Source organism: Panthera leo, chromosome C2, assembly GCF_018350215.1.
Source record: "Panthera leo isolate Ple1 chromosome C2, P.leo_Ple1_pat1.1, whole genome shotgun sequence".
NCBI lineage: Eukaryota > Metazoa > Chordata > Mammalia > Carnivora > Felidae > Panthera > Panthera leo.
In genome coordinates this window covers 80,842,764-80,865,537 of record NC_056687.1, presented here as the reverse complement: position 1 = coordinate 80,865,537, position 22,774 = coordinate 80,842,764, and the positions used below count along the sequence as shown (strand labels likewise).

At 40.2% G+C, this 22,774-nt stretch overlaps 1 protein-coding gene across 7 annotated transcripts; it reads right to left on the bottom strand.

Annotated features, from left to right (window-relative positions):
* Positions 1-47: 47 nt before the first annotated feature.
* Positions 48-22,512, bottom strand: TBCCD1 (TBCC domain containing 1). Of its 7 annotated transcripts, XR_006207078.1 has the most exons (10): positions 22,204-22,512; positions 20,544-20,681; positions 17,122-17,500; positions 13,354-13,509; positions 8,993-9,359; positions 6,947-7,133; positions 6,292-6,789; positions 5,050-5,200; positions 2,614-2,645; positions 48-1,272 (listed from the first exon to the last, which is right to left on the bottom strand). XR_006207078.1 is itself a non-coding variant. In XM_042954886.1 (9 exons), the coding sequence occupies exons 2-8, from the start codon at positions 20,609-20,611 to the stop codon at positions 5,071-5,073; spliced, it is 1,785 nt and encodes a 594-aa protein (XP_042810820.1). In that variant the 5' UTR covers positions 20,612-20,681; positions 22,204-22,512; the 3' UTR covers positions 1,279-2,645; positions 5,050-5,070. The 7 variants fall into 7 exon arrangements, 6 of the variants coding, with proteins under 6 accessions (XP_042810820.1, XP_042810823.1, XP_042810821.1 ...); XM_042954886.1 differs by lacking the exon at positions 48-1,272 and having other exon boundaries at positions 1,279-2,645; XM_042954889.1 differs by lacking the exons at positions 48-1,272; positions 22,204-22,512 and adding an exon at positions 18,006-18,160 and having other exon boundaries at positions 1,279-2,645; positions 20,544-20,603.
* Positions 22,513-22,774: the final 262 nt, after the last annotated feature.

The following is a 22,774-nucleotide window of genomic DNA, read 5'->3' as shown; positions in this document are numbered from 1 at the left end:
AAAATTGAGTCAGTCATTTAGAGGCTATTGATGGTTTCTAGAAAAACAATTGGGATTATGAAATAAAGGAAAGCTTCAGTACCCCTTCTAATGCTTACCAAGCCTTGCTGCATTATAGACTTTGCTGAGTCAAGGCACCAAAACCCAGCCAAAGTTTTCAAAATTAAAAACAAAAAAGTCCCTCTTACCTGGGCAATTTGGGGATTTCAAGGTGGCTGCTTGCTAGAAAATCAATGTCTTTTTTTTTTTTTTCCTCCAACAAAGCTTGCAGGAGAAAAGTCAAAAGGCCACCCTCTAATTCTGAATAGAAGTAACACGTTCCAAAGCAACGAAATTTGATGACTACTAAAGGCAATGCATGATCTTGTGTTTGAAACTGTCACTACAATGGACATTTTTGGGATGATTAGCAAAAATTTTAATACAGACTATATATTGTGCCACTGTAAAATTTCCTGATTTCATTCCATTTAAGAATCTGTACTACGACAACATGGGAGAATGTCTCTTTTTAGGACATGCATGCTAATGTCTTCAGGAGTAAAGGTTTGAGATGTCTGCAACCTACTCTCAAATTGTTGAGCAAAAATACTACTGCTCTCTAGAGTGGCAAAGTGAATGTAGTAACACGTTATCATCAAGTGGCAAATCTGGACAAGGGGTATGTGCGGAATCAGACTCGTGCAATTGTTCTTTAAGTTTGAAAATTTGTCGAGGCACGCACACAAGCTCCACTCCATAAGAAAGGGCTCTACGGTATACAGCCTGAGAGACAGAAAGCTACTGTGGAAATTATGATTCTGCAAAGGTTTAGCTAAGCCAAACCTGCCACCTGCTAGGTGGAATTTTTCTGCCATGATATCATATGGACACCTGTTTAGAGAACATTTCTGGGCAACTATTACACCTCTGACTTTTAGAATGAGATTACCTTTTATGTAAATTCAAAGAAACAACAAATCAATTCTTCTCCATTTTCATTTTCCTGGTCAAGTATATTCTTCTCAAAAGCCCATCTTCCTCCTGTTTCTACTAATAAAGCTCACCAACAAATGGGATGCCCCAAGACATTATGGTCAATTCCAAAAATAGCAAATGTACCTTGACATGAAGATTATTGAGAAACAAATTATCAAGTTATGTGCTCAGCTTTCTGAATTTGATAAACTGGAAAGAAAGTATCTAATATCATGAATTTCACTAACTAATAATTTGCGAAACACACGTCCAAAACTCCAGTGTTTCTTTATTGAATTCTCTCTTGAATTCCATCTTAAAATAAAAACCATGAACCTCAATTAGAATTAACACACATTCTGAGGGTTAATTTCCACTTTAGAAAGAAAAGATCAAGCCCTTTTTTAATACAATTACTAGTTTAATGACCAGTGAGCATACGAAACAATGTTTATCAGCAGATTCACGTAATAATTTAATAATTATTTAATAATTTAATAATTATTTTCCTTTATCTTAAAGAATATAGCCTTCCCAATCAAATGTAAACTTTATTTTGCTATCATATCAAAGAATGACATTGGGAATTGCAAGGGAGCAGAATGCATGACCCCAAAATGTGCTACTTTAGCATGTAGATTATTTGGAGCTGAAGGCAAACAAGACCCTGCAGATTCAAGAAAAACTTTTCCTCTCCCTTAACTATCTAAAATAATTGAGACAGGGGGCCTGGCCCAGAATGGGAGCTACTACCAGAGAGAACTTTTAATCTAAATGACTCATCTGTAGGACAAGACAAACATCTAACCACCACACATCTGCTCTTTTTATCCTGAGAAGTCCCCCCCTCAGGCCCACATCCCACCCAGTCCTTAGCTCAGGGTGGCAAGTAGCCATAACCGCCTGACTTATTCCTGGGGCTCCTGTCCTTAGGAGGCTCCCATAGATATGTAATTAAAATTGTTTTCCTCCTGTTAATATGTCTGATGTCAATTTAATTAGTCAACTAGCCAAAAGAACCTAGAAGGATGGAGGAAAAACTCCTTCCTCCCCCATAAAACCTTTTCTAAAATTGAAAGTAAAGCTCTATCTTTTTCTCAAAAGGAGAAAATTACTTTTTAGAGTTTGCTTATTGAAACTTGGAAGCACAGAATGAAAAATAGGGGTTTTACACAATTTCATTGCTTCATACTTTTAAGGACTAAAATATCTTTGTATAAAACTATCTCTGCTATACTTATACACCAACAAACTATACTTTCATTCCAATTATTTTTTAAAAGGAGTAGCAATTTCCTTTCAAATAGTTACACAGAACTATAAAACTCTTATTTAACTCTAGAAAGGATGAGACCCTTTCGTCATACAAATTAAAATGTGAAGTTTACTTGCAAATCTACACTCCATCACTTTAATATTAACGTAAATACGATGAAACTGCCTTCATCAACTCCTTCATTTTGGCAACACAAAGATGAGCTTCCTGATGTTCTATAAACAATGTTTATATGATGGAAGTTCATCTAAAATTCAACATAAGCAATAGCATATGAGTGTGGAATGGAAATCAAGGAATGGTCTTAAATAGGAAGGAAAAAGCCCCAATATCTCTTAAGCAGCAAGAGCATCTTCCCAGTTTAGTTTCAAGACATGTACCATCGTCCATTCATCCTCCTGTTTCCAGAGCCCTGAAGATAACAAAAGAAAAATATTAATAACTTAATTTTCTGTTGCCTTTGTGCACATAAGAAAAAACTTGCATTTATAAAATCCTATAAATCAAGGTCAGATGACAGTTTAGAGTGATAAGATACATAAGGTTTAAGGTTAATTATATTCTTCTGAGGGTCATATTAGTTCCTAATAGAAAAGACAATCATATACAAACATGAAAAAGTGGCTGTCTATAGGGATTAGTCTAAACTAAGATTTACCTTCTTCTTTCCAAAGGAAATGGGAATTTTATCAGATTTCCAATTCTTAATCTCAGCATTTATTAAATACTATAAAATTCTTTTTTTATAAAAAGTAATACTTCAAAATGCAAACAACATATAGACAATAAAGAGTAAGTTTTTGCAGTTTTGGAAAACAGTTCAGCAGCTCCTAAAAAGGTTAACCTATGACCTTGCAATTCTACTCCTAGGTATGTACCAGAGAACCGAAAACACACATGCACAAAAACACTTGTGCACAAAAGGAACATAGCACCATTCACAATAAACTTGAAAACAATTGAGAAGGGAAATGCCTCAAATCTCAGATCAAATGATGAACAGACAGACCTCACTGTGTTTATCTAGACACTGGAATATTATCCAGCCACAAAAAGGAATGACCTACTGACACATCCTACAACACAGATGACCCTAAGATCACGATGTTAAGTGAGAGATGCCAGGCACAGAGGTCACACGTTGTAGGATTCCATTTACAGGAAATGTCCAGAGTTGACAAATCAAGAGACAAAAAGTAGCTTACTGGTTGACAGGGACTGGAGAAGAGAGAAGATACTGGAGGTGGAGGAATAAGGAGTGCCTGTTAACGTGTACGGGGTCTATATTCACAGTGATGAAAATGTTCTGGATGAAAGTTGCACAAACTTGTGACTGTATTAATAAAAGCCACTGAATCCTTTACTTTAAAAAGGTGAATTTCACGGTATGTGAATTCTATATGAAAAAAAAATTAAGAATGTTTTCTTTCACCCTAGACGTCTAGCCTTGTTCCTCAAAGACAACACTTTCAGTAATTTCTTTAAACCCTTTCAGAAGTTTTTAAGGCATGTAATTAGCACATAACCATGTGTGATAATCCCTTTCTTTTTTGAAAACACACAAGGCAATATTTTACTCCTCCTCTTCTGCCTTCACCGCTCCAACCCCCCAGTTTAGAGATGATTCAGTATCAGCACCCACAGATATATCTTATTCTTTTTCTTTTTTTCCTTAAGTGCCATGCCCAGCTTGGAGCTCAATGTGGGACTTGAACTCACGACCCTGAGATCAAGACCTGAGCTGAGATCAAGAGTCGGACACTTAACTGACTGAGCCACCCAGGTGCCCTATACCTCATTCTTTTTAAAGATGCATTCTAGAACATGGATGAACCAATTCATTAGGCACCGGCCCTCTACTGGAAAGCATCTGGGTTGTTTTCCAGTCTGCAGCTATTTCAAACAATGCTGTAATGAACTTATTTTTAAAAAAGATCTTTACATAAATGAATGTATCTGTAAGATAAATTCTAATCAGTGAAATTGTTAAATTGGTAAATTCTAAGAAGTGAACTTGCCAAGTCAGAGATTGTGCGCATTTAGAATTTTTATTTTGTCAAACTATCCCCCCAAAAGTTTGCACAAATGTCCACGTTTTCCAGTGGTAAATGAAATGTCTTTCTAGTGTTGTATACCACCTTTGGATCCTTGTCAATCCAATAGAGGAAAAAAGTCTCTTAAATTACTTACAAATAAAAGTGAGTATCTTTGTGTTTGTATTTTTCTGTGCACTATTTATTGACATCTTCCGTCTGTTTTTCTGTTATTAGTCTTTAAAAATACTTCAAAAATAGAGAAAAGCAAACTAATTTCTATTTTAAAAAGAATATTTTATATTTGGATTAAATTAAGTTCTGGTAAATTTATCTGTATCCACGCTCCTTCAGTATTCAAATCTTCGTTTGGATTAATTCTGGTAATTTATTAATGTTCATAGGTGCCACTAACAAAAATTCGCTGACTTAATTGATTTGTGTGTAGGGTGATGGGAAAGATGAAAGATGTGTTAGAAAGGTGAAAGAAAACAAAAGCTATGAATGGGGAAAGTAGTATCTTTGGAAGTACAACCTGTATTGGGCAAGAAGCAAAAAGAGTAAAACTTGCCCATTATATTTGCCCAGTATTCCATAGGCTCCACTTGGAATATTTTGGTTGGTCTTCTCACTGTAAAATGCAGTCAATATGGGTATGTCAAGTCTGTATATGCTGGTGGGAGTGATGGGGGAAAAGTGGCAGTGGCCAGTAACCTAATATTCTGTACAGTTTTTTTGGCATGCTTCTAAGATTTTCCCAAGATAATTTGTTCTAATGCCCACCAGTGTTTCCACGTAGGAGTCTTATCCTGCTGCTTGTTTGGAGCCTGCGGCAGGGGGCACCAGACTGTCCAGCTGTTGGCGATGTCCTGTATTAATCAGCCACTCATAAAACTTGTTCTCCACGAGTACCTGGAACTGCTTCCTCTGATCCCTAAAAGTGCCGTCACGAGCAAAAATAATGTAAGAACACTGGTTCACGTTCATTTTCCTCCAGGTGATTATAAAACGCTTTAATGGGGTAGACATTAAATTGTGTCTAGTTATCCAAATAACTGCTCTATTGAGTTCTGTACATTGGAGCACTACCACCACCAAAAAAAAAAAAAAAAAAAAAAAAAAAAAATTATATATATATATATATATATATTATACACATATATATATGTATATTGGTCAGATACAATACAGTATATATAAAAGTATTCTGCACACTCCTCAGCTTCTATCCAAATGGTGCTCATTCTTCCAGATCCAACACAAATTCTTACTTCCTCCATAAATCTTCCCTGACTACCCATGCCACGTTTTTTGAAACTTTGTTAACCATACAGTGTGTCCCTGGCTTCCAGAGTTCAAAGACTAGTACCTTGAAATAAAATTTTGTGGTGAACATAATAAACCATAATCATCTAGTATCACAGCATGTAATTTAAAAATAAGATATTTTAGCGCCCCAAGTTTAGGATGGTTATAATTCCAGAATAAAAGACAACATTTTAAATGGATGAAATTTAGCTTTGTTTTAAAACACTATGCTTATTTTTCACATTTTACGGCAGATTAGGGAAAACTTTGACCAAAATTAGCATCAGTCCTTGGAGCAGCATTAGGAATCCACCCCTAGAGAGTCGGTCTGTGGTGGATGCCAGGAAATCTGATTTCTAGCAAGCCCCTTGGATGACCTTAACACACAGCCAAGGTTGAGAACCACCGATAGAGTGTAGAGAAGTAAACTAAAAACTAAGCTGATTCATTCAAGTATTGGATTATATGGCATAGTCTATACATGACCTTTCATTTATAGAGTCCTTTATCTGTCAACAAACTTAAGCTTCTGAAAAGAAGTGAGTCTAATTCTTGGGCCTCTAAGTGCTCCCATCTCCCAACCAAACAGCCTGGAATAGGGACCTTAAAAGACACACTCTATCTTTCTGATTACTTTACCACGGCTGTAAACATGTACAGATTAATTTTCCCGTGGAATTTTATATAAGGCAAATTCTTCCTCTAGAAAACACTTACTTTGTCAAACGAGCCTCCTTCACAGTTTTCTGCCAGATTTGTATCTTCTGCTCTCTTTGACGCAGTGCTTTCTGATATGCATATGGAAGCCCCCCAGGTATCTCTGTCGTATCCCCTTCCATTTCAAAGGGGATAATAAATACATAGAATTCACAAGGTGGCAAGAGTCGGAAGACACTTGTGTCGCTGCTCTCTCTGCACACAATCATTGGATTATCCCAATAGTTAGGCACTGTAGCAAGGCCGGTCCTGGCCATGTGATCCTCCAGCATTGGATAATGGGTGTGAAAAGGGGCCAAAGTTACTGTCTGGTTTCCAGAGAGAATAAGTGGGCGTGTAGGCGTCAGAATGTGAAAGACGCAACCTGCCGTGGAAGAGATGGACAAACGGTGGCAGGCAGCAATGACTTTAATGTTGTCACAGCTGTGGAGGTGAAGAGCAGTCTGTACGGGGCCCAAGACAAATGTGCTATTCCTGCACTTCTCAATGGTCACAGATCTGTAATGTGAAAAAAATCAGGTGAATTCCCCAGTGAGAATAAGTGAATATTGTGCTACAAAACTATTCTCTGATAGCAAAATCAGAGGACTAGGACGATCAGTCCTAGTCCAAAGAAAACATCAGAATATCAGAACACTGTGGAGACTGTGCTTACCGTAAGGGAGACAGCAGATATATAAAAGATTCGTTGCAACGATGAATCTTTACGTGTGCCCCCACCAGAGTATCTGAGCTCTTGGCCAAGGTCTGCTTGTAAACCTGGCTCATCACCACCATGCGGTGCATCCTAGGGGCCACATGACTATTACAAGCAATCTTAGCTCTTTTGGTCGTCCCTTCAACTAGGTAAGAAAAATATAAATGAGATAGTTTCAAATCAAAGAAAACAACCATATGAGGTTACATATGTCTATGTGTGTATACGGGTCTAAAATTAGATACATACAAGGTTTGGGAAAATGTTAGATCTGGGCTTTGGGTAGGGAGGTGTTTGCTATACTGTTCTCTGTGTTTCTCAGTACGTTTGCGATATTTCATAATTTTTTGTCATAAAATTTTTTGAAACCTATAATCCATTCAAGATTGCCTACAGATCTAAGGTTTGTTTCATGTGTAACCATTCAAGTAATACACCTAAGTTCACATGGCCAGAAAGTGACAGAACTGGCCCAACTCAAATAACTCAAATATCTTCTCCAAGTTGACTCGATTTATCATCCCAGTCCTGAAATAATCTCTTTAAATTGCCATAATACTAATTTCAATCCCCTCCTCAGCTACTTACCACAGTATTCCATGAATTCTATTTGGATTCAGGTCTTTAATCCCTAGATCATTAGCGACTGAGAGCATATTTTCCTTCCACACACAGTGCCTCACACACACGGACACTTAAAACATCTGTGCAGGAGTTACCCTCCTAACACAGTCTCTCCATCGTGTGACTGGCTTCTCAGACTGTGCTTCCCTGCAAGCCATCAGGATACCCTTGTAGATAAATGAATACTGGCCAAATAGGAAGAGGTCACAGGAGTATGTGATTCTTCTTTTTTAAAAACAAAACAAAAAAACAACTTACAGCTTCCTTTTATTAAATAAGTAACACATGGTTATTGTAGAAAAATTTTAAATAGTGGCAAAAGAAGATAAAAATTATTTGTGAACTTGTTATCCACCACCATTAACATTTCGGTATAATCCTAAGAGATTAGATATCCTCTTTTTCCTACTAGTGACTACTGTTAACATCTAAACAACTGCTTGAGCCTATATTCTTTTATCAACATCAAAAATTTATGTAGTATGTCCTATATATTTATGGCACCCTTAGACATCTGGAAGTCTTTGACCTCCTCTAGAGCAATAGCTTGGTTAGACACGGAATTCGTGGATCACAATCTTTTCACTCAAGATTCTGTATATGTTGCTCAATCGTTTTGTTTTTTGGCATTATAAAAATTTGATACAAAACTCCTTTTTTTAATTACATGGAGCCTATTTTTTCCTTTATCTTTGAAATTCAGAGATTGTGGGAGTATATTCTAGTTTTGGGGTTTTTTTTCATTAATTTTGCCTGCAATTTGCCTCAGTATAGGCACCTACTTCTTTTTAAACTTCCATCCGAGCCCCCTTCTCTTAAAACTTCTACCTGGGCCAGAAGTCATGCGGCACCCGAACCTATCCTGGACTGTCAGGAATAGGTATTTGATGTGACCAAGGCCAGGATTTTCTTTACTGTAACTTGAGTTTTCCAATTTAGAAAAATCTAATCTGTTTGTGTCTGTGTGCCTAGATAGGACCCCATCTCTACACCAACTGTCTGACGCTGTAACCGTGGAAAGGCCAAATGCTGCTGTGGTGCATGGAAAACAGGAAAGCCTTAAGCAAAGGAGCATGTGAGAGGGCAAGGGAGAAAGAGTCTGAATAAAGAAGAGCAGAGAAAGAGAGGACTGACCCAAGATGGAATTGCTGTTAACTGTAACCACAACGATCCAGGATCACAAATCAACTCTCTGACTCTTGCTGCCTTGACAGGAAAAAGTCATAGACAAAAGAGAAATGTTCCCTTTTCTTCTCTCTTATAGTAGCAATATTTTTCAGGTCTTCTACAAAAGATGTAGGACTATTAATACACCAGAAAACACACACTTCCTTCACTTGTCATCCAATTTTTAATATAGATGAAAATACTGAAAAATACCTTGGTGAGCCCAAGCCAATTTCTTTCCAGACTTGAGGCAGGCAGATGTACCAAATGGATTCCCAGTCAAACAGGTTCTCAGCCAGGCTTCCAGCTTGTAGAAAGAAAAGGTCTTAGAGAGCCTTGAGAAGCCACTTTCTGCATGTAGTGGTTGCCACAGTGCAAGTTCATGAAGTGGATATATCTTCCTGGCTCCACTCACTGTACCTTCAATCAGAAAGCTGAGGGCCACAACAGCTTCTCGAGAGACGAGACTACTATGGGTCGAATGAAATGATGCAGTGAGTTGTTCTGGATCTAAAAGCAGCTCAAGGAGGTCTGACAGATGATCATAGACAAATGCTTGGTGACTGTAATCATTCCAGTTCTAAAAAATATCAAAATAAAGCACACTTAACAAAGAGATTCTACAAGACCTGAAAGTGTTGTATTTTAATTGTTTTGTACTTATATTTTGCCTCATCTCCTAAAAAGCATTTAAGGTAGCAATGTACACCTCATAAAGATTTTTTAAATATATGTGATAGGTATAAACAGATTCTCTGCCTTCTTTGGCTAATTCAAAAGTAATACTAACAGCTAATCCTTAGTGTGTGCCAACCAGTAAGTGTTATACAAACCTTAACATATTTAATCCTAGCAACAATCTTGCAAAAGATGCCATTACCATGCTCACTTTACAAATAAGGAAACGGAGATAGAGAAAGGTTAAGAATCTTACCCAGGGTCACAGAGCTGGTAAATACTCTAGGTTTCAGATCTAACTTTCGATGAAGCACTGGGTTTCCTTTTTTTTATTTATTTTTATTTGTCATTTTGTCTATTTGAGAGAGACAGCAGGGGAAGCGGCAGAGGGAAAGAGGGAAAATCTTAGGCAGAATCTTAACCTTAAGAATCTTAATCTGACTCAGGGCTCAATCCCAGGACCTGAGATAATGACCTGAGCTGAAACCAAAAGTTGGGTGCTCAACCAACCGAGCCACCCAGGGGTCCCATGTTGGGTTTCTCTACTTACCTTCTCATATTACAGGAGGAACTTCAAATTCCACTGGATGAAACAATGCAACTGATCTTACAGTAGCTAGATTTAAGACAAGTTATAACTTTTGGAATAAGCTTGGAGTTGGCAGATGTCTCAGTGACTTGGCTCATTCATTTGACAGATATTTTGTGAATATCTCTCATGTGGTATGAGCAGTGTTAACTGATGAATTATGCAAATTGGCTACGACATAGTCTTGTCCTCAAGGAACTCAGAGTCTATGTAGTGAAAAAACAATATAAGCGAGCAACTATTACACAGTGAGATAAGACCTAGGGCAGAGATCTGTGAAGACATGCTAGGAGCATGAGAGGAACAAGGAACTCCCCTTGGGGAAAAACAATCATTGTGGAGTGCTGTTTGAACAGATTCTTAATTAACGCAAACATATTTTTAAAAAAGGCTTAGGCCTAGGGAACAGCGTATGCAAAGACCCATAGGAATAAAATTACCTGTTGTGTTCAGAAAACTGGAAGTTCTGGGTGGGATTTAGGAAGCATGCTGGGAAGTGTCAGGTAAAGTTAAAATAGTAGGCAGGGACCAATCAGGAAAGGCCTGTAGGAAACCCTAATAAAACATCTGGGCTTTATTTTGTGTGCCAGGGACTTTAGGGCTATTTTCTAAATAGCTGTACCCTTTTTTCTTTTTAATAAATTCTCATTTGGATACCAAAGAACATGTTAGGGACACTTGGATGGCTCAACTGGCTAGGCATCTGACTCTTGGTTTTGGCTCAGGTCACAACCTCATGGTTTGTGAGTTCAGGCCCTGCATCAAGCTCTGTGCTGACAACACGGAGCCTGCTTGGGATTCTCTCTCTCCCTCTCTCTCTGCCCCTCCCCCACTCATGCCCATGCGTGTGCTCTCTTTCTCTCAAAATAAGTAAATAAATACTTAAAAAATAAAAAAAAAACACGTCAAAGCAGAGCTGTCACTCTTCATCTCTCTTATTGCATCCTCCTCACCCATCGTAGGCCCTGAGGTGGCCCCATGGAGCACAAGATGAAAACGCAGTGACAATGATAATTCATTGATGGCAGCTTTGGCAGGAGACAGATCTAATCCTTCTGCATTTAGAAAGTCCAGTGTAGTGGGTGGGGTGCAGATTAAAAGCAGAGTGACCAGGTAGGATCTAATTATGGAAATCAAGGTCCCCCCACCTCCAAAATGTCATTATGGTCTATATAAGAGGAAGAGACAGAGTTTTATTATATATATATATATATATATATATATATATATATATATGTGTGTGTGTGTGTGTGTATATATATTTTATTATTTTTTTTTTTTTAAAGATTTTATTTCTTAAGTAATCTCTATACCCAACGTGGGGCTCGAACTCACAATCCTAACATCAAGAGTTGCATGCTCCACTGACTGAGCTAGCCAGGTCTTCTGAAAAGAGACAGACTTTTAAATTAGAGTTATTTTGGAGGCAGAATCGGGAAGACTTGACAAATAACTAGGTACAGGTGCTGAGAGAGTGAGCATCGGAAGCTGGTGGTAACTTGCACTGGCATAGAGAATATACGTTAATTTAAGTAAAGGGAGATTTTACTGTAGGCACACGTGGTCATCTCCCAAACTGAAGTGTAGGTAGGCCTCATAAGAACTGGAACTGGAAGGCTACCTTAAACCTCGTTCTTTCTCAGAGGCCAATGTCTCTACATGTCTGTTCCATTCTACTCTTTTTCTCTGATTACTTCAGTTTCTAATCCCTCATAACTCCAGGGCACTCATGAACATGGTGGCTATTCTGGTACCAATGTCACCTGAGCCACCAGCTCAAGCACCCCTCACAGACTGGCAACTTCTTCAGTTCCTGGGGCTACTGATGGGGCCAGGTCATCATTTCCAATCAGACCAATTTCACATACATACCTATGAATGGGTTACTCTAGTCAAGGGTCCATCTCTGGTCTAATCAGTTGTAGGGAAAGGTCATGCTATAGCACAAACTAAGTCACCATTTACTGGTGCTTACTATGAAACAAGTCTCATGCTATTATATTAGTGAATTCTCACAGCCATCCAGAAATGTGCAATATCATCCCCACTTACCAAAGAGAAGCCAAGGCCTAGAAAAGTTAACTAACTTGCCTAAAATCATGTGATACCAAGTGGCAGAGCCAATTTGAATACAGACTACAGATGGTTCAAAACACCGTCTCTATACGGTACCCACTCAACAGGAAATACATGTGGAAAGAGCACACAATTATTGGCCTTTCTAATACATCTGGACTTGGGCATTCTGAAATTAAGGTATAGATAGGGTATCTGCGTGAAGAGGGGAATCTAAAATGCAGACAAACTCAGGAGTCATTGAGATATATAGAGTAATGGGAAGAGAAGAATTATGTTTAAAGAATATGTCTAGTGTGAGGGGGGAAAAAAAAAAAAGAATATGTCTAGTGAGAAGACAAAATGGCCCCAGGCAGAATCCGGGGGGAAAAGCAGCCTGTTGGGGCCAGGGGGGGAAGCTCATGAAGAAGAGTGAGAAGGAATAATTAAAAGCAGAACCAGGAGGGAATAGCATCATGGAATATAAGGGTGGCCAGATTTACTCGAAAAAGATTATAAAAGTACCAAATATCAGAGAGGTTTTTGTTGTTGTTGTTTGCCTCAGAACAATTTGTGTGTGTGTGTGTGTGTGTGTGTGTGTGTGTGTGCGCCTCAGAACATTTTTAAGGAACCTGCACATGGCAGTAATACTGAGGTCTATGTTTTCCTTAAAGTTCTTCAGAATACTTTCACATAAACGGGTAAAACCATTTCAGTTTTCCTTACAAAGACAGAAGAAATAACACAATTTCTAAAACTCACAACATGAGGCAGTTAAATTTAACTTCTAGGTCATCACATCATATAATATTACATAAGCATGCTGAGCTTAAGCATACTGAAGCACATCATTTAAACATATGAGAAGATATTTTTACAGAAGTGTCGTCAGTAGATCTCAACAGACTTTGCAAACACTACATCTTTTCATTTATCCTACCTTAGTCAAATAAGTAGATTCAAATTCATTGACATTTGCAAAACTGAGAATTCTAATGAGAGTACAGTGAATAGTTTGCCCCCAAATCATGCAATTTTTGTGTCACCAAAGGAGCAGAAATCACCTATTTCAACTAAGATTGAAAATATTTATTTTGTTTTATAATAAGGAAAAGAAATGAAAAAAGCAAAACAAAGCAAGCATGCCAGCAAATGACTGGCTTATATAAGTAATCCTAACACAATTTTTAATGAAGACAAATCATCTTCCTCACAAATTCCCTTTCAGAGGAGACCAAAATTTAAACAGTACCTTATTATGGCAACTGGATTTTTCAGCCAAGTCAGGAGACTGAGATCTATTTCTGGGACTAGGCCACTCTTCTCCAATCAAAGATGTCCTCAGGGAAACCTTGTTTAACTGCTGTATATATAAGAAGAGCAGAAACCGTAGGGTGTCCACTGAAAGCTGTCCAAGAAGAAAAGAGATGATGAACACATGTCTTTAAACCACACCAGTCCAGGGACACCTGGATGGCTCATTTGGTTAAGTGTCTCTCTTTTTTTTTTTTAATGTTTATTCATTTTTGAGAGAGAGAGAGCGCACATGCGCGCATGAGCAGAGGGAGGGGCAGAGAGAGAGGGAGACACAGAATCTGAAGCAGGCTTCAGGCTCTGAACTGTCAGTACAGAGCCTAATGTGGGACTCGAACCCATGAACCAGGAGATCATGACCTGAGTCGAAGTCTGACGCTTAACTGACTGGGCCACCCAGGTGCCCCTAAGTGTCTGACTCTTGATTTTGGCTCAGGTCACGATCTCATGGTTCGTGAGATTGAGCCCCACATGGGGCTCTGCACTGACAGATTCTCTCTCTCTCTCTCTCTCTCTCTCTCTCTCTCTCTCTCTCTTTCTCTCTCTCTCTCTCTCTCTCTCTCTCTCTCCCTCTCTCTCACAACCCCCCTCAAAATAAAATAAACTTAAAAAAAGAAAATCACATCAGTCCCTATTCTACAACTAAGTAGATATAGTAAAATAAATTCACGACAGTTTGATGATCTTAAGAACAAAAATGTAGAAACTTGCTAGCATTTGATATGTAGGTCTCTGATACCCAGGAGTTCCTAAAATCAATTAAACTGAAGTCACCTACCTTCTTGGAAAGCTATGTAGCATCTTTGGCTGTAGACATTCTCTCCCAAAATTGATGAAGTGGAAAAGATGGAGTACATACTTTTAAAAAGTATATTATTTCAAAAGTTTACAATTAAAAAAAAGGAAACACTTTAGTCATTTGAATAAATAAATTAATGGAAGAAAGGAAGAAGGAAATTTCACCAAAATTTGGAGGTTGGTCTAACCTAAGACTCACAGACTTATCAACAAAGTTTAGGGTATCAATGCAACACTTGAAACTGTATGTAATTTTTTGGTGTATGTACATTTTATAGGGGAGTAGGACTCAGGTTTTCATCAAGTTCTTCAAAGAGTGTGTGACTTAAAAAAATATCACTGGTCTGATAGAGGTTTATAAATCATTTCGTATTTGAAAAAGGGTCTGGTTTGAAGCTCAGGATTTGAAGTTCATGATTATCCTCAGATATCCATTCCCATGCACATACAGGAGGCACAAAAAAGTAACACATCTGGTACTATAGCTATAGAATAGCTGAAAATCACTCTACCTAAGAACTTAAAAATACAGAATCTCAGGATCACCTAGACCTACTCAGTCAACTGTCAATGGAACCCCATGAATCTACCTATTAAACGTTTACTTTCTTAATCAAGTTTTTTGAGATAACTGTAGATTTGAGATTACATGCAGTTGTAAGGATAGAGAGACCCCGTGTACACTGTATTCAGTTCCCCATCTTGCAAAGCTATAATACAGTAGCACTACCAGGCGACTGACGTTGGTGCAGCCAAGTTACAGAACATTTCCATCAACACAAGGATCTTGCACGTTGCCCTTTTATAGCCACACTCACTCCCTGCTTCCCCCTCCCACACCCACCCCTTCCTTAATCCCTGACAATCACTTATCTGTTCTCTATTTTTGTCATTTCAAGAATGTTATATAAATACAGTATGAAACCTTTTGGGACTGGTGTTTTTATGCTCAGCAAAATTCCTTGATTTTCTACATACTTCCATTGAATAATTATATGTTATCATTATTCTTTCATATACCTTCCTATTCAAGAGACTATAAGATCCTTGTCTTTTTCATTTTTCTATTCCTGGTAATTACCATAGCACATAGCACATAATAAGCACTCAAAAAATGTGGAGCTTCTTGAAGGTTTCATTCATCTCTGTATCCAGCATCCACTACTGTACCTCACACATAGTAGACACTCGATAAATGTTTAATTAACGAATAACTATACTGTTCTTTATCTCTTGGTTGCTTGCAACACTTTCTTTCAATTTCCAAAACCCTGTTTAGATATTATGACATGTGGCAGAGAGTGACTAGTACTAACTAAATATACCTTTGCTTTTCTTCCTGGGCACACGACTACATAGTATTTCCCAGCCTCTCTTGAAGTTAGACATGGTATAACTGAGTTATAGTCAATGGAATGTGGGTGGATTGACATATACTATTGAGTCTCCCAAAAACTCTCCCAAAAGAAATGGCAGTAAAAGACTCCGAGACCCTAGTGGACATGGCTGGGAAAAATTGTATCATGCCTGCAATTATTCATTTCCACATCCTCCGGGAGGCTTTTGGGTCTGATACATGGCCATAGGAGTTCTTTACCTCCTGTGAGGTAGTTTATCTCCCCAACTTCCTGATTTTAGACATGGACATATGACAAAGCTTTAGCCAATGGAATGAAAGTCATTGCAGTCTATGTCACATCAGAGCCAAAGTTTTAAGAGGCATCCTGAGCTTTCTCCTGCTCTGCTGCTCTTCCCTTCTGTCCTAAGAATAGGCACGACCAACACAGAACATGTTTCTTCGGCCTGGGTCCCCAAATGAGGAGACACAGGGAGTCAAGCCATCACCTGGAAGAGAGGCCTAGCTAAAGTGCAAGCTGCACATAGAATAAGCAAGAAACAAACCTTTGTTACCGTAAACCACTGGAATTTCATTTTTGTTTGTTTTTAACTGCAGCAAAGCTAATATAATTGTGGTTCCAAAAGACAGATGACTAGATCCCTGAGTTATTGCTCGGACAACAGCAGCCTAGAGATCCATCCAACCGGATGCCCTGTGGTATACTGCTGCTTGAAGGAGAAATAAACTGTTAACTGCGCCAAGCCATGGAAATGCCAGGATTGCTTATTACTGTAAGGAGCCTACTCTGATTACTCTGTGAAGTCTTTCCTGATCACCGGAACTAATCATTCTCTTCCCTATTCTATTTCTGCACTTTACGTTACACTTTTACTATTGTACATTCTACACTATCAAATAGCACTTTTTCACACACCAACCTCCCCTACTACGCTAGGAGCTCCATGAGGGCAGAGATGCTATTCCAATCATCTTTGAATCCCAGCACATAGCAGATGCTTACTTAAAAACAGTCGGGTGCCCTTATGAACCATGTATCAATGGTTCATAAGCACTGACTCACCTTAAAATATTTTTAACTTTCTTTGAGAGAGATAGGGCATGCGTGTGTTCAAGTCAGGGAGGGGCCGAGAGAGAGGGAGGGAGAAAGAATCCCAAGCAGGCTCCACACTGTCAGCGTGAGCCCAGTGCAGGGTCCGATCTCACCAACCATGAGATCATGACCTGAGTGGGAATCAAGAGGTGGACGCTTAACTGACTGAGCCACCCAGGTGCCCCTCACCTTAAAATATTTTTAAAGTCAATGAAAGTATTTGCTTCTTTCATTTGCTGTGTTCTTGTAATGTTTTGGAAGTAGGTGAATAGGGATTGCTAAGTAAGAGCTAATTCATTAAATACCACCCAAATGGAACTGTTTAAAAAAAAAAAAAAAAAGGCACTTTGGGATCACAATGATCATTCACCTAGAACCACACACTGCACAGCTAGTACAAAACTTACAAATAGTTTCTTTCTCAAAACAATGAAACACACATACATATACATCTATACCTGATTTCTTTGCTTTTCGACTTCATCCTCAGACATGCAGTTGGACAGAAGCTCGGACCATTCCAGGCGCTCTTCTGGTGTCTTCACTGCAAGACTATCAAATATTTCAAAGTAAAGCCACGCCAGATCCTTGGCCAACTGCAGCTTCCCACATGCAATGTGCCTCCACGTAGACCAGTACAGGCGTGGGTAAGCCCCCTCTGTGGCCCGGGTTCGCACATAGGTGGATATCTTCCTGAGATAGTGAAGACTGAACTTGGATGGAGGGGGGACTTGCAAGGCACCCACTATAAAGGGTTCTGCTTTCACCCAGAGGAGAACTCCGGACTGAGCCATATTATCTCTAAGGACATCTGTGTGAAAAGACTTCTTGGCATACCTACGAAACAAAAGTTTTTTCACAGACTGATTTGAACAAAACTCATTTATGCATTTTCTTTTGATTTTTTGTTTTGTTTCACTTACACGGTTTCTTTAAGGTGACCCCTCCCTTAACTATTTTAAGATGTACTAGGTCAGTTTAAAAAGCAGATCTAGTTCATCAACCAAGAGCAGAATTCTTGGCCAGATCTCACTCCAACCCATTTGAACAAGAAAAATTTTGTGATGAAACAAAATTATCTTCCTTGAATTGTTTGAAGTGGTTGTTTTAGGAAGAGTGTAAATGTATGAAGTATGAGTTCCTGCTCAGGAAAGGAAGAAATGAGTCACCTCTTCACAGGACATCTTTGCCTGCCCTGAGGGGGAATGGTAGTCAAAATAAGGGGGATAAGACTTCCAAGTCAAATCACTTACACATAGAGGATGGCAGGTTAAAATTCTGGATGTGTTAACTGACATATAGTTCAATATGAAGCACTAACATGAGGCAGATGAATACTCACACGAGCATAGGCTGCAAAAATAGATCATCTTTATTCTCTGTAACAGTGAACCCGTTCTGGCATATTCTTTGTGCTTAGTTCAGGTGCAGTGCTTTTAGATTTTGCTTGTTGGTTCTTGGTTTTAACAATATACAATTTTTATGGGATAGTTCTAGCTAAAAACAGAAGGGGAAGAAATCATCCACTGTTCCACCATCAAAGGGAAACTAGTAAACATACTCTTGTGTTTCCTTTCTATCTCTTTTTCTACACAGACCGGAGGTTAGTTTTTGAATTTTCAAATGTGCGATAATACCATGTATACAATTCTGTCACTCTAAATAAATGTACCCGCATGTATTCACCTGTTCTCCTATTTTCAGACATTAAGTAGGTTTAAAAGTTTTCACAAAAACAAGGCACGCAAAATACTGATCATTGTTGAAGCGGGGTGATGAGCACATGGGGGTTTATTTACCTATTCTACTTTTGTGTATGTTAAAATTTTCCACTATAAAAAAAAAAGCTTAAATGTAGGTGAAGGGTGAAGGGGATTAAGAGGTACAAAATTCCAGTTATAAAATAAGTAAGTCACGAGGATAAAAAGTACAGCATGGGGAATCTAGTCAATAATACTGTACTAACTTTGGTGACAGATGACACCCACCCTTGTGGTATTTTTGTAATGTATATAGTTGTCAAATCACTACGTTGTACAACTGAAACTAATACAATGTGTATCAACTATACGTCAATTAAAATAATGAAGAGTTTAAATGTTATAATTAATGCTATATTACTGTCTTTCTGTGTATTTTCTGCACTATGATTATTTCCGGGAAAATTTTCAGATGTGCATTTGTGAAATGAAGTAAATGGCATTTCTAAAGCTCCTGATACATATTCCCATTGCTTTCCAAGATGACTGTATCAAACTGTATCATCACTTGACCAAGGGGTACCACTTGACCATTGAGCAATCCTCAGCATTAAAAATATCACTTTAAAAAACCTTCCTTACACGACTGATGGAAAACGTTTTATTGCTATAATTGTATTTTGCCTTTCATTCCAAAAAAGGCATGCGTCTTTGGGGAACTATCTGCTCCAAAAATAACTGACATCAGTCGAATGCTTAATACCTGCGAGGTAGCACGCTAAATATTTTTCATTTTCACCTCCTTTCGTTCTCTCAACCACCTGGAGATAATATGATTGTCCCCATTCTCAGATGAGAACACTGAGGCTTAGAGAAGTCAAGGGACTTACTCACATTCTTAAGTTGTCACTGTTCTGGATCAGAATTCAAGTCGGTCTGACTTGAGAACCGTGTTATTTACAAATGTACTTTAGGAACCCAGTTTGGGAAGAATCTCCGAAAACGGGACTGGATCCAGGAGAGGATTACCAGAATGAGTGGCCTTAGATGTGAGGCCACAAAGGGCCAGGTAAAGGAATGTGGGAGCATGAACCGGAAAGAAGGGTGTGAGAGGCTAAACGACAGCTGGCTTCATACAAGGGAATGGCTTAGCGTTGTTCTGAGTAAAAGAGATCAGAGTTAACGTGAGAAAGATCTCAGTTCGCCCCAAAACGGAAAGCGACTGCTCTGTGAGATACTGAACTCCTGTTCCTGACGTGTGCGACCAAACGCCAGGGTACGAACTCTCCATTTAACTGCGAGACTCCAGACGGCTAAATTCGTAAACAAACAAGGGCTCTGTGGCTCTCAAGAGCAGCCCCGGGGAGGGCTGGGGTTGGGGTTTTCAGGCGGGGACAGCGGCCTGAGACCACAGAGGTCCTCTGGGGGCTTCGCCTACACCTCCGATGTTGTCCGGGTTCGGGGCCGCACCAGCTCCCCGGCCGGACTCTGGGAACCGGGATGGCCCAGCCGACAGGCCCCGTGGCGGGCCCGAAACCCGGCCATCTCCAGGGCAGCCTCCCCACCCTCCCTCCCTGGCGCCGGCCCGCGCGCAGTTACCTGCGAAGGCACGGCCGCTCCGCCGCACCCTCCGCGTGCCGCCGCGCCCCGCTCACCCGGCCCAGCCCCTCGCCCACCGCCTCCTCCACTGCGCAGGCGCCAGGCCTCGCACCACAGAGAACCGGAGGCCCACGCAGCTAGAGCGGCCGCCAGGTTCTCCCGCGGACTGAGAAAAACTCGGCTGAGGCCGAGAGTCCCCGGTGCTGGGACCTGGAGCCAGGCCTGGCCGCTTTCTGGTGCCGCGCCTCCCCACGCAGGGAAGTAGCAAGTTTTTTATTGCTCCACCCAACCAAGGTCAGCCAGTAGCTGCTGGTAAGGTCAGCACGCTTTGATCAGTAATATAACAATGACAGTTTACGTTTGTAGTGTTTACTAGGGGCCGGCAATGTGTAAAGCACGTTTATGTGCTATTATCTCAGTCTTCCCAAGAGCCCTTCAAGTTAAGTACACTTGACTTACTGAGAAGTAAACTAGAGGTAAAAGAGGTCTATGTAATAGATCCCTAAGGTCACACAGAAAGAGAGCTCCCAGGATAGAAACCCAGGCCGTCTGAAGCAACCCCCCAGGATTAGCTCCTTAACTTTGTTAGCTGTCCTGCCACGTTAGGGCCTTCACGAAGCTTTTTTGGATTCCACCCTACAGAAGACATCACTCCTTCCTCGAAGCCTCCACGTAATGATTTTTAGCCATTTCCTGGTTTCTTAGTTCGTTTATGGCCTCTATAGGTGTGGGAGATACAAAAGTAAATAAGGCGATAAAATGCAATTTAGTTTCTCTTTGATGTGGCCTCCCCTATTAGGCGTTTTCCTGAAAGCAGTAACCTTATCTTCCTCTTCCCTCTATGAGTCAGGAGACAGGGTCTTTGGATTCAAACAGATCTGGGTGAGAATTCAAGCTGCACCACTACCTTGAACAGATTCTGTCACCTCTTATGCCTTTGTTCCAACAGCAATGATTATTGAGCACAACTGTGTGTCTGGTACAGTGCTAGGCACTAGGACCCCAGCAGTGAACAAAATAGATAAGATCCTTTTTTGGAGTGTATATTTTAATAGGAAGAATAGATAATATGTATTAAGGAAAAAATTGGACAATTTCAGATATTAATAAGTGCTATGAATTTGTAGGGGGAGGTAGGGGGGTCAATGCTGAATTTGAGCTGAGGACTGAAGAATAAGCCATCATATGAAAATCGCAGTCGAAGCAACTTTTACTCTGTGGCAGGCTTCATTCTAAGGTGCTGTTCTATTCAGGTGTGAACAGAACAGTCCAGGTTCATGCTGTCTTGAAACTGGCATCCAGTTGTGTGAGTGTGGGGGATAGGGATGGAAAAAAATAGGATGGTGTAAGAGTAAGGGACTCAGTAGGGGCTGTTTTTGATTGGTTGATCAAGGAAGTCTTCTCTGAAGTAGTGACATTCCAACAGATTTGAGTGGAAAAAGGAGTCACCCATGTTAAGAACTAAGGGAAGAGTGCTTCAGGCAGAGAGAAAAGCTAGAACAAAGGCCTTAGGGAGAAATAAGTTTGGTGTATTTAAAAAAGAAAAAAACCAGTTTTGCTGGAACATGGTAAGGAGTATACTCCTTAGGTGCAGGTACAGATCATCTTAAGCTTTAAAATTCTTTTTCCAGCTTTCTTGTGACATATACAGAGTTTTACAAGCTATCATAAAGAGTTGGGGTTTTATTTTAAATGCAGTGAAAAGCCATTCGGGGCTTTTGAGCAGGGTAATGACAGGATCTGATATGTTTGTAAAATATCATGGGGATGGGGGTCAGGAGTGAACACAAGATACTAAAATATTAAGAGTGGAGGCAGGAAAACCACTTAGGAGGCCTTGCCAAGTGAGAGGTGATGTGACTTGGCCCTGAGAGGTAGTGGAGATGTACAGGAGCGGAAAAGATTCAGGATACAGTTTAAAGGCAAAGATTTGGATAGGGGACACAAGGGGAGGAATCAAGGTAGACACCTACAATTTCGTCGTGAACAAGTAGGTGGTGGTGCAATTAATCAGATGAACAAAAGCAGGTGGGGCGAATCAAAGAGTTCTCATAAGTGTGATGATAGTTATTCGTTGCGTGTTTACTGTGCAAGACGCTGTGCTAGACGGTTTACAGCTTTTCTCCCTTTAAAGTTTCACAACATTGCCAGTAAAATGTTTTGCCTCAGGTTTGTAAATAAAGTTTAGGCTAGACTTGGGGGGGGGGTATGGGAGGGGGTATGGAGGGGGTATGTTCTCACCGCTAAGAAGTGGTGGAAGCCGAATCCGAACCTAAGTATGTCTGCCTCCATAGCCTCTTCTCCGTGAAACCCAGGCAATTTTCTTCCGGGATTGTTCGAAGAGGGTAAATAAGTTCTCCTAAGCAATTCGTCCGCCCTACGTTTGGCGTAGAGTAATTGTCTCCGCCCATTCCTCCAAAGTCCCTCTGCTCCCGCATCCAGCTCAAAGCTCTACATGAATGAAATTCCGAGACTTGTAACCGAGGTAAACCTTCCCTCCCACAATTGGTCAGTGCTGCAGGAGGAACTTCGTGATTGGTGGAGAGTCCGAGGAGGCGGGCGGGGGGAATTCCTATACCTCGGGTGCCCTCGCTTGGCATCGTTTCGCCCCGACCGCCTTTTTACGTAGATTTCTACGACTCGCCGCTACCGGGCCTGAGCGGATTCCTGCGGCGGCGCGATCCTCTGACGTTTTCTCCTCTAATAGGCCCGGAGCTGCGGCTGCAATTCGGAAGCCTAACTGGCCGCCCGCGCCTCCTCGGAGGTGAAGTGTACTGCGCTGATTGGCTGCGAGGAGCCGGCCGCGTGTGAT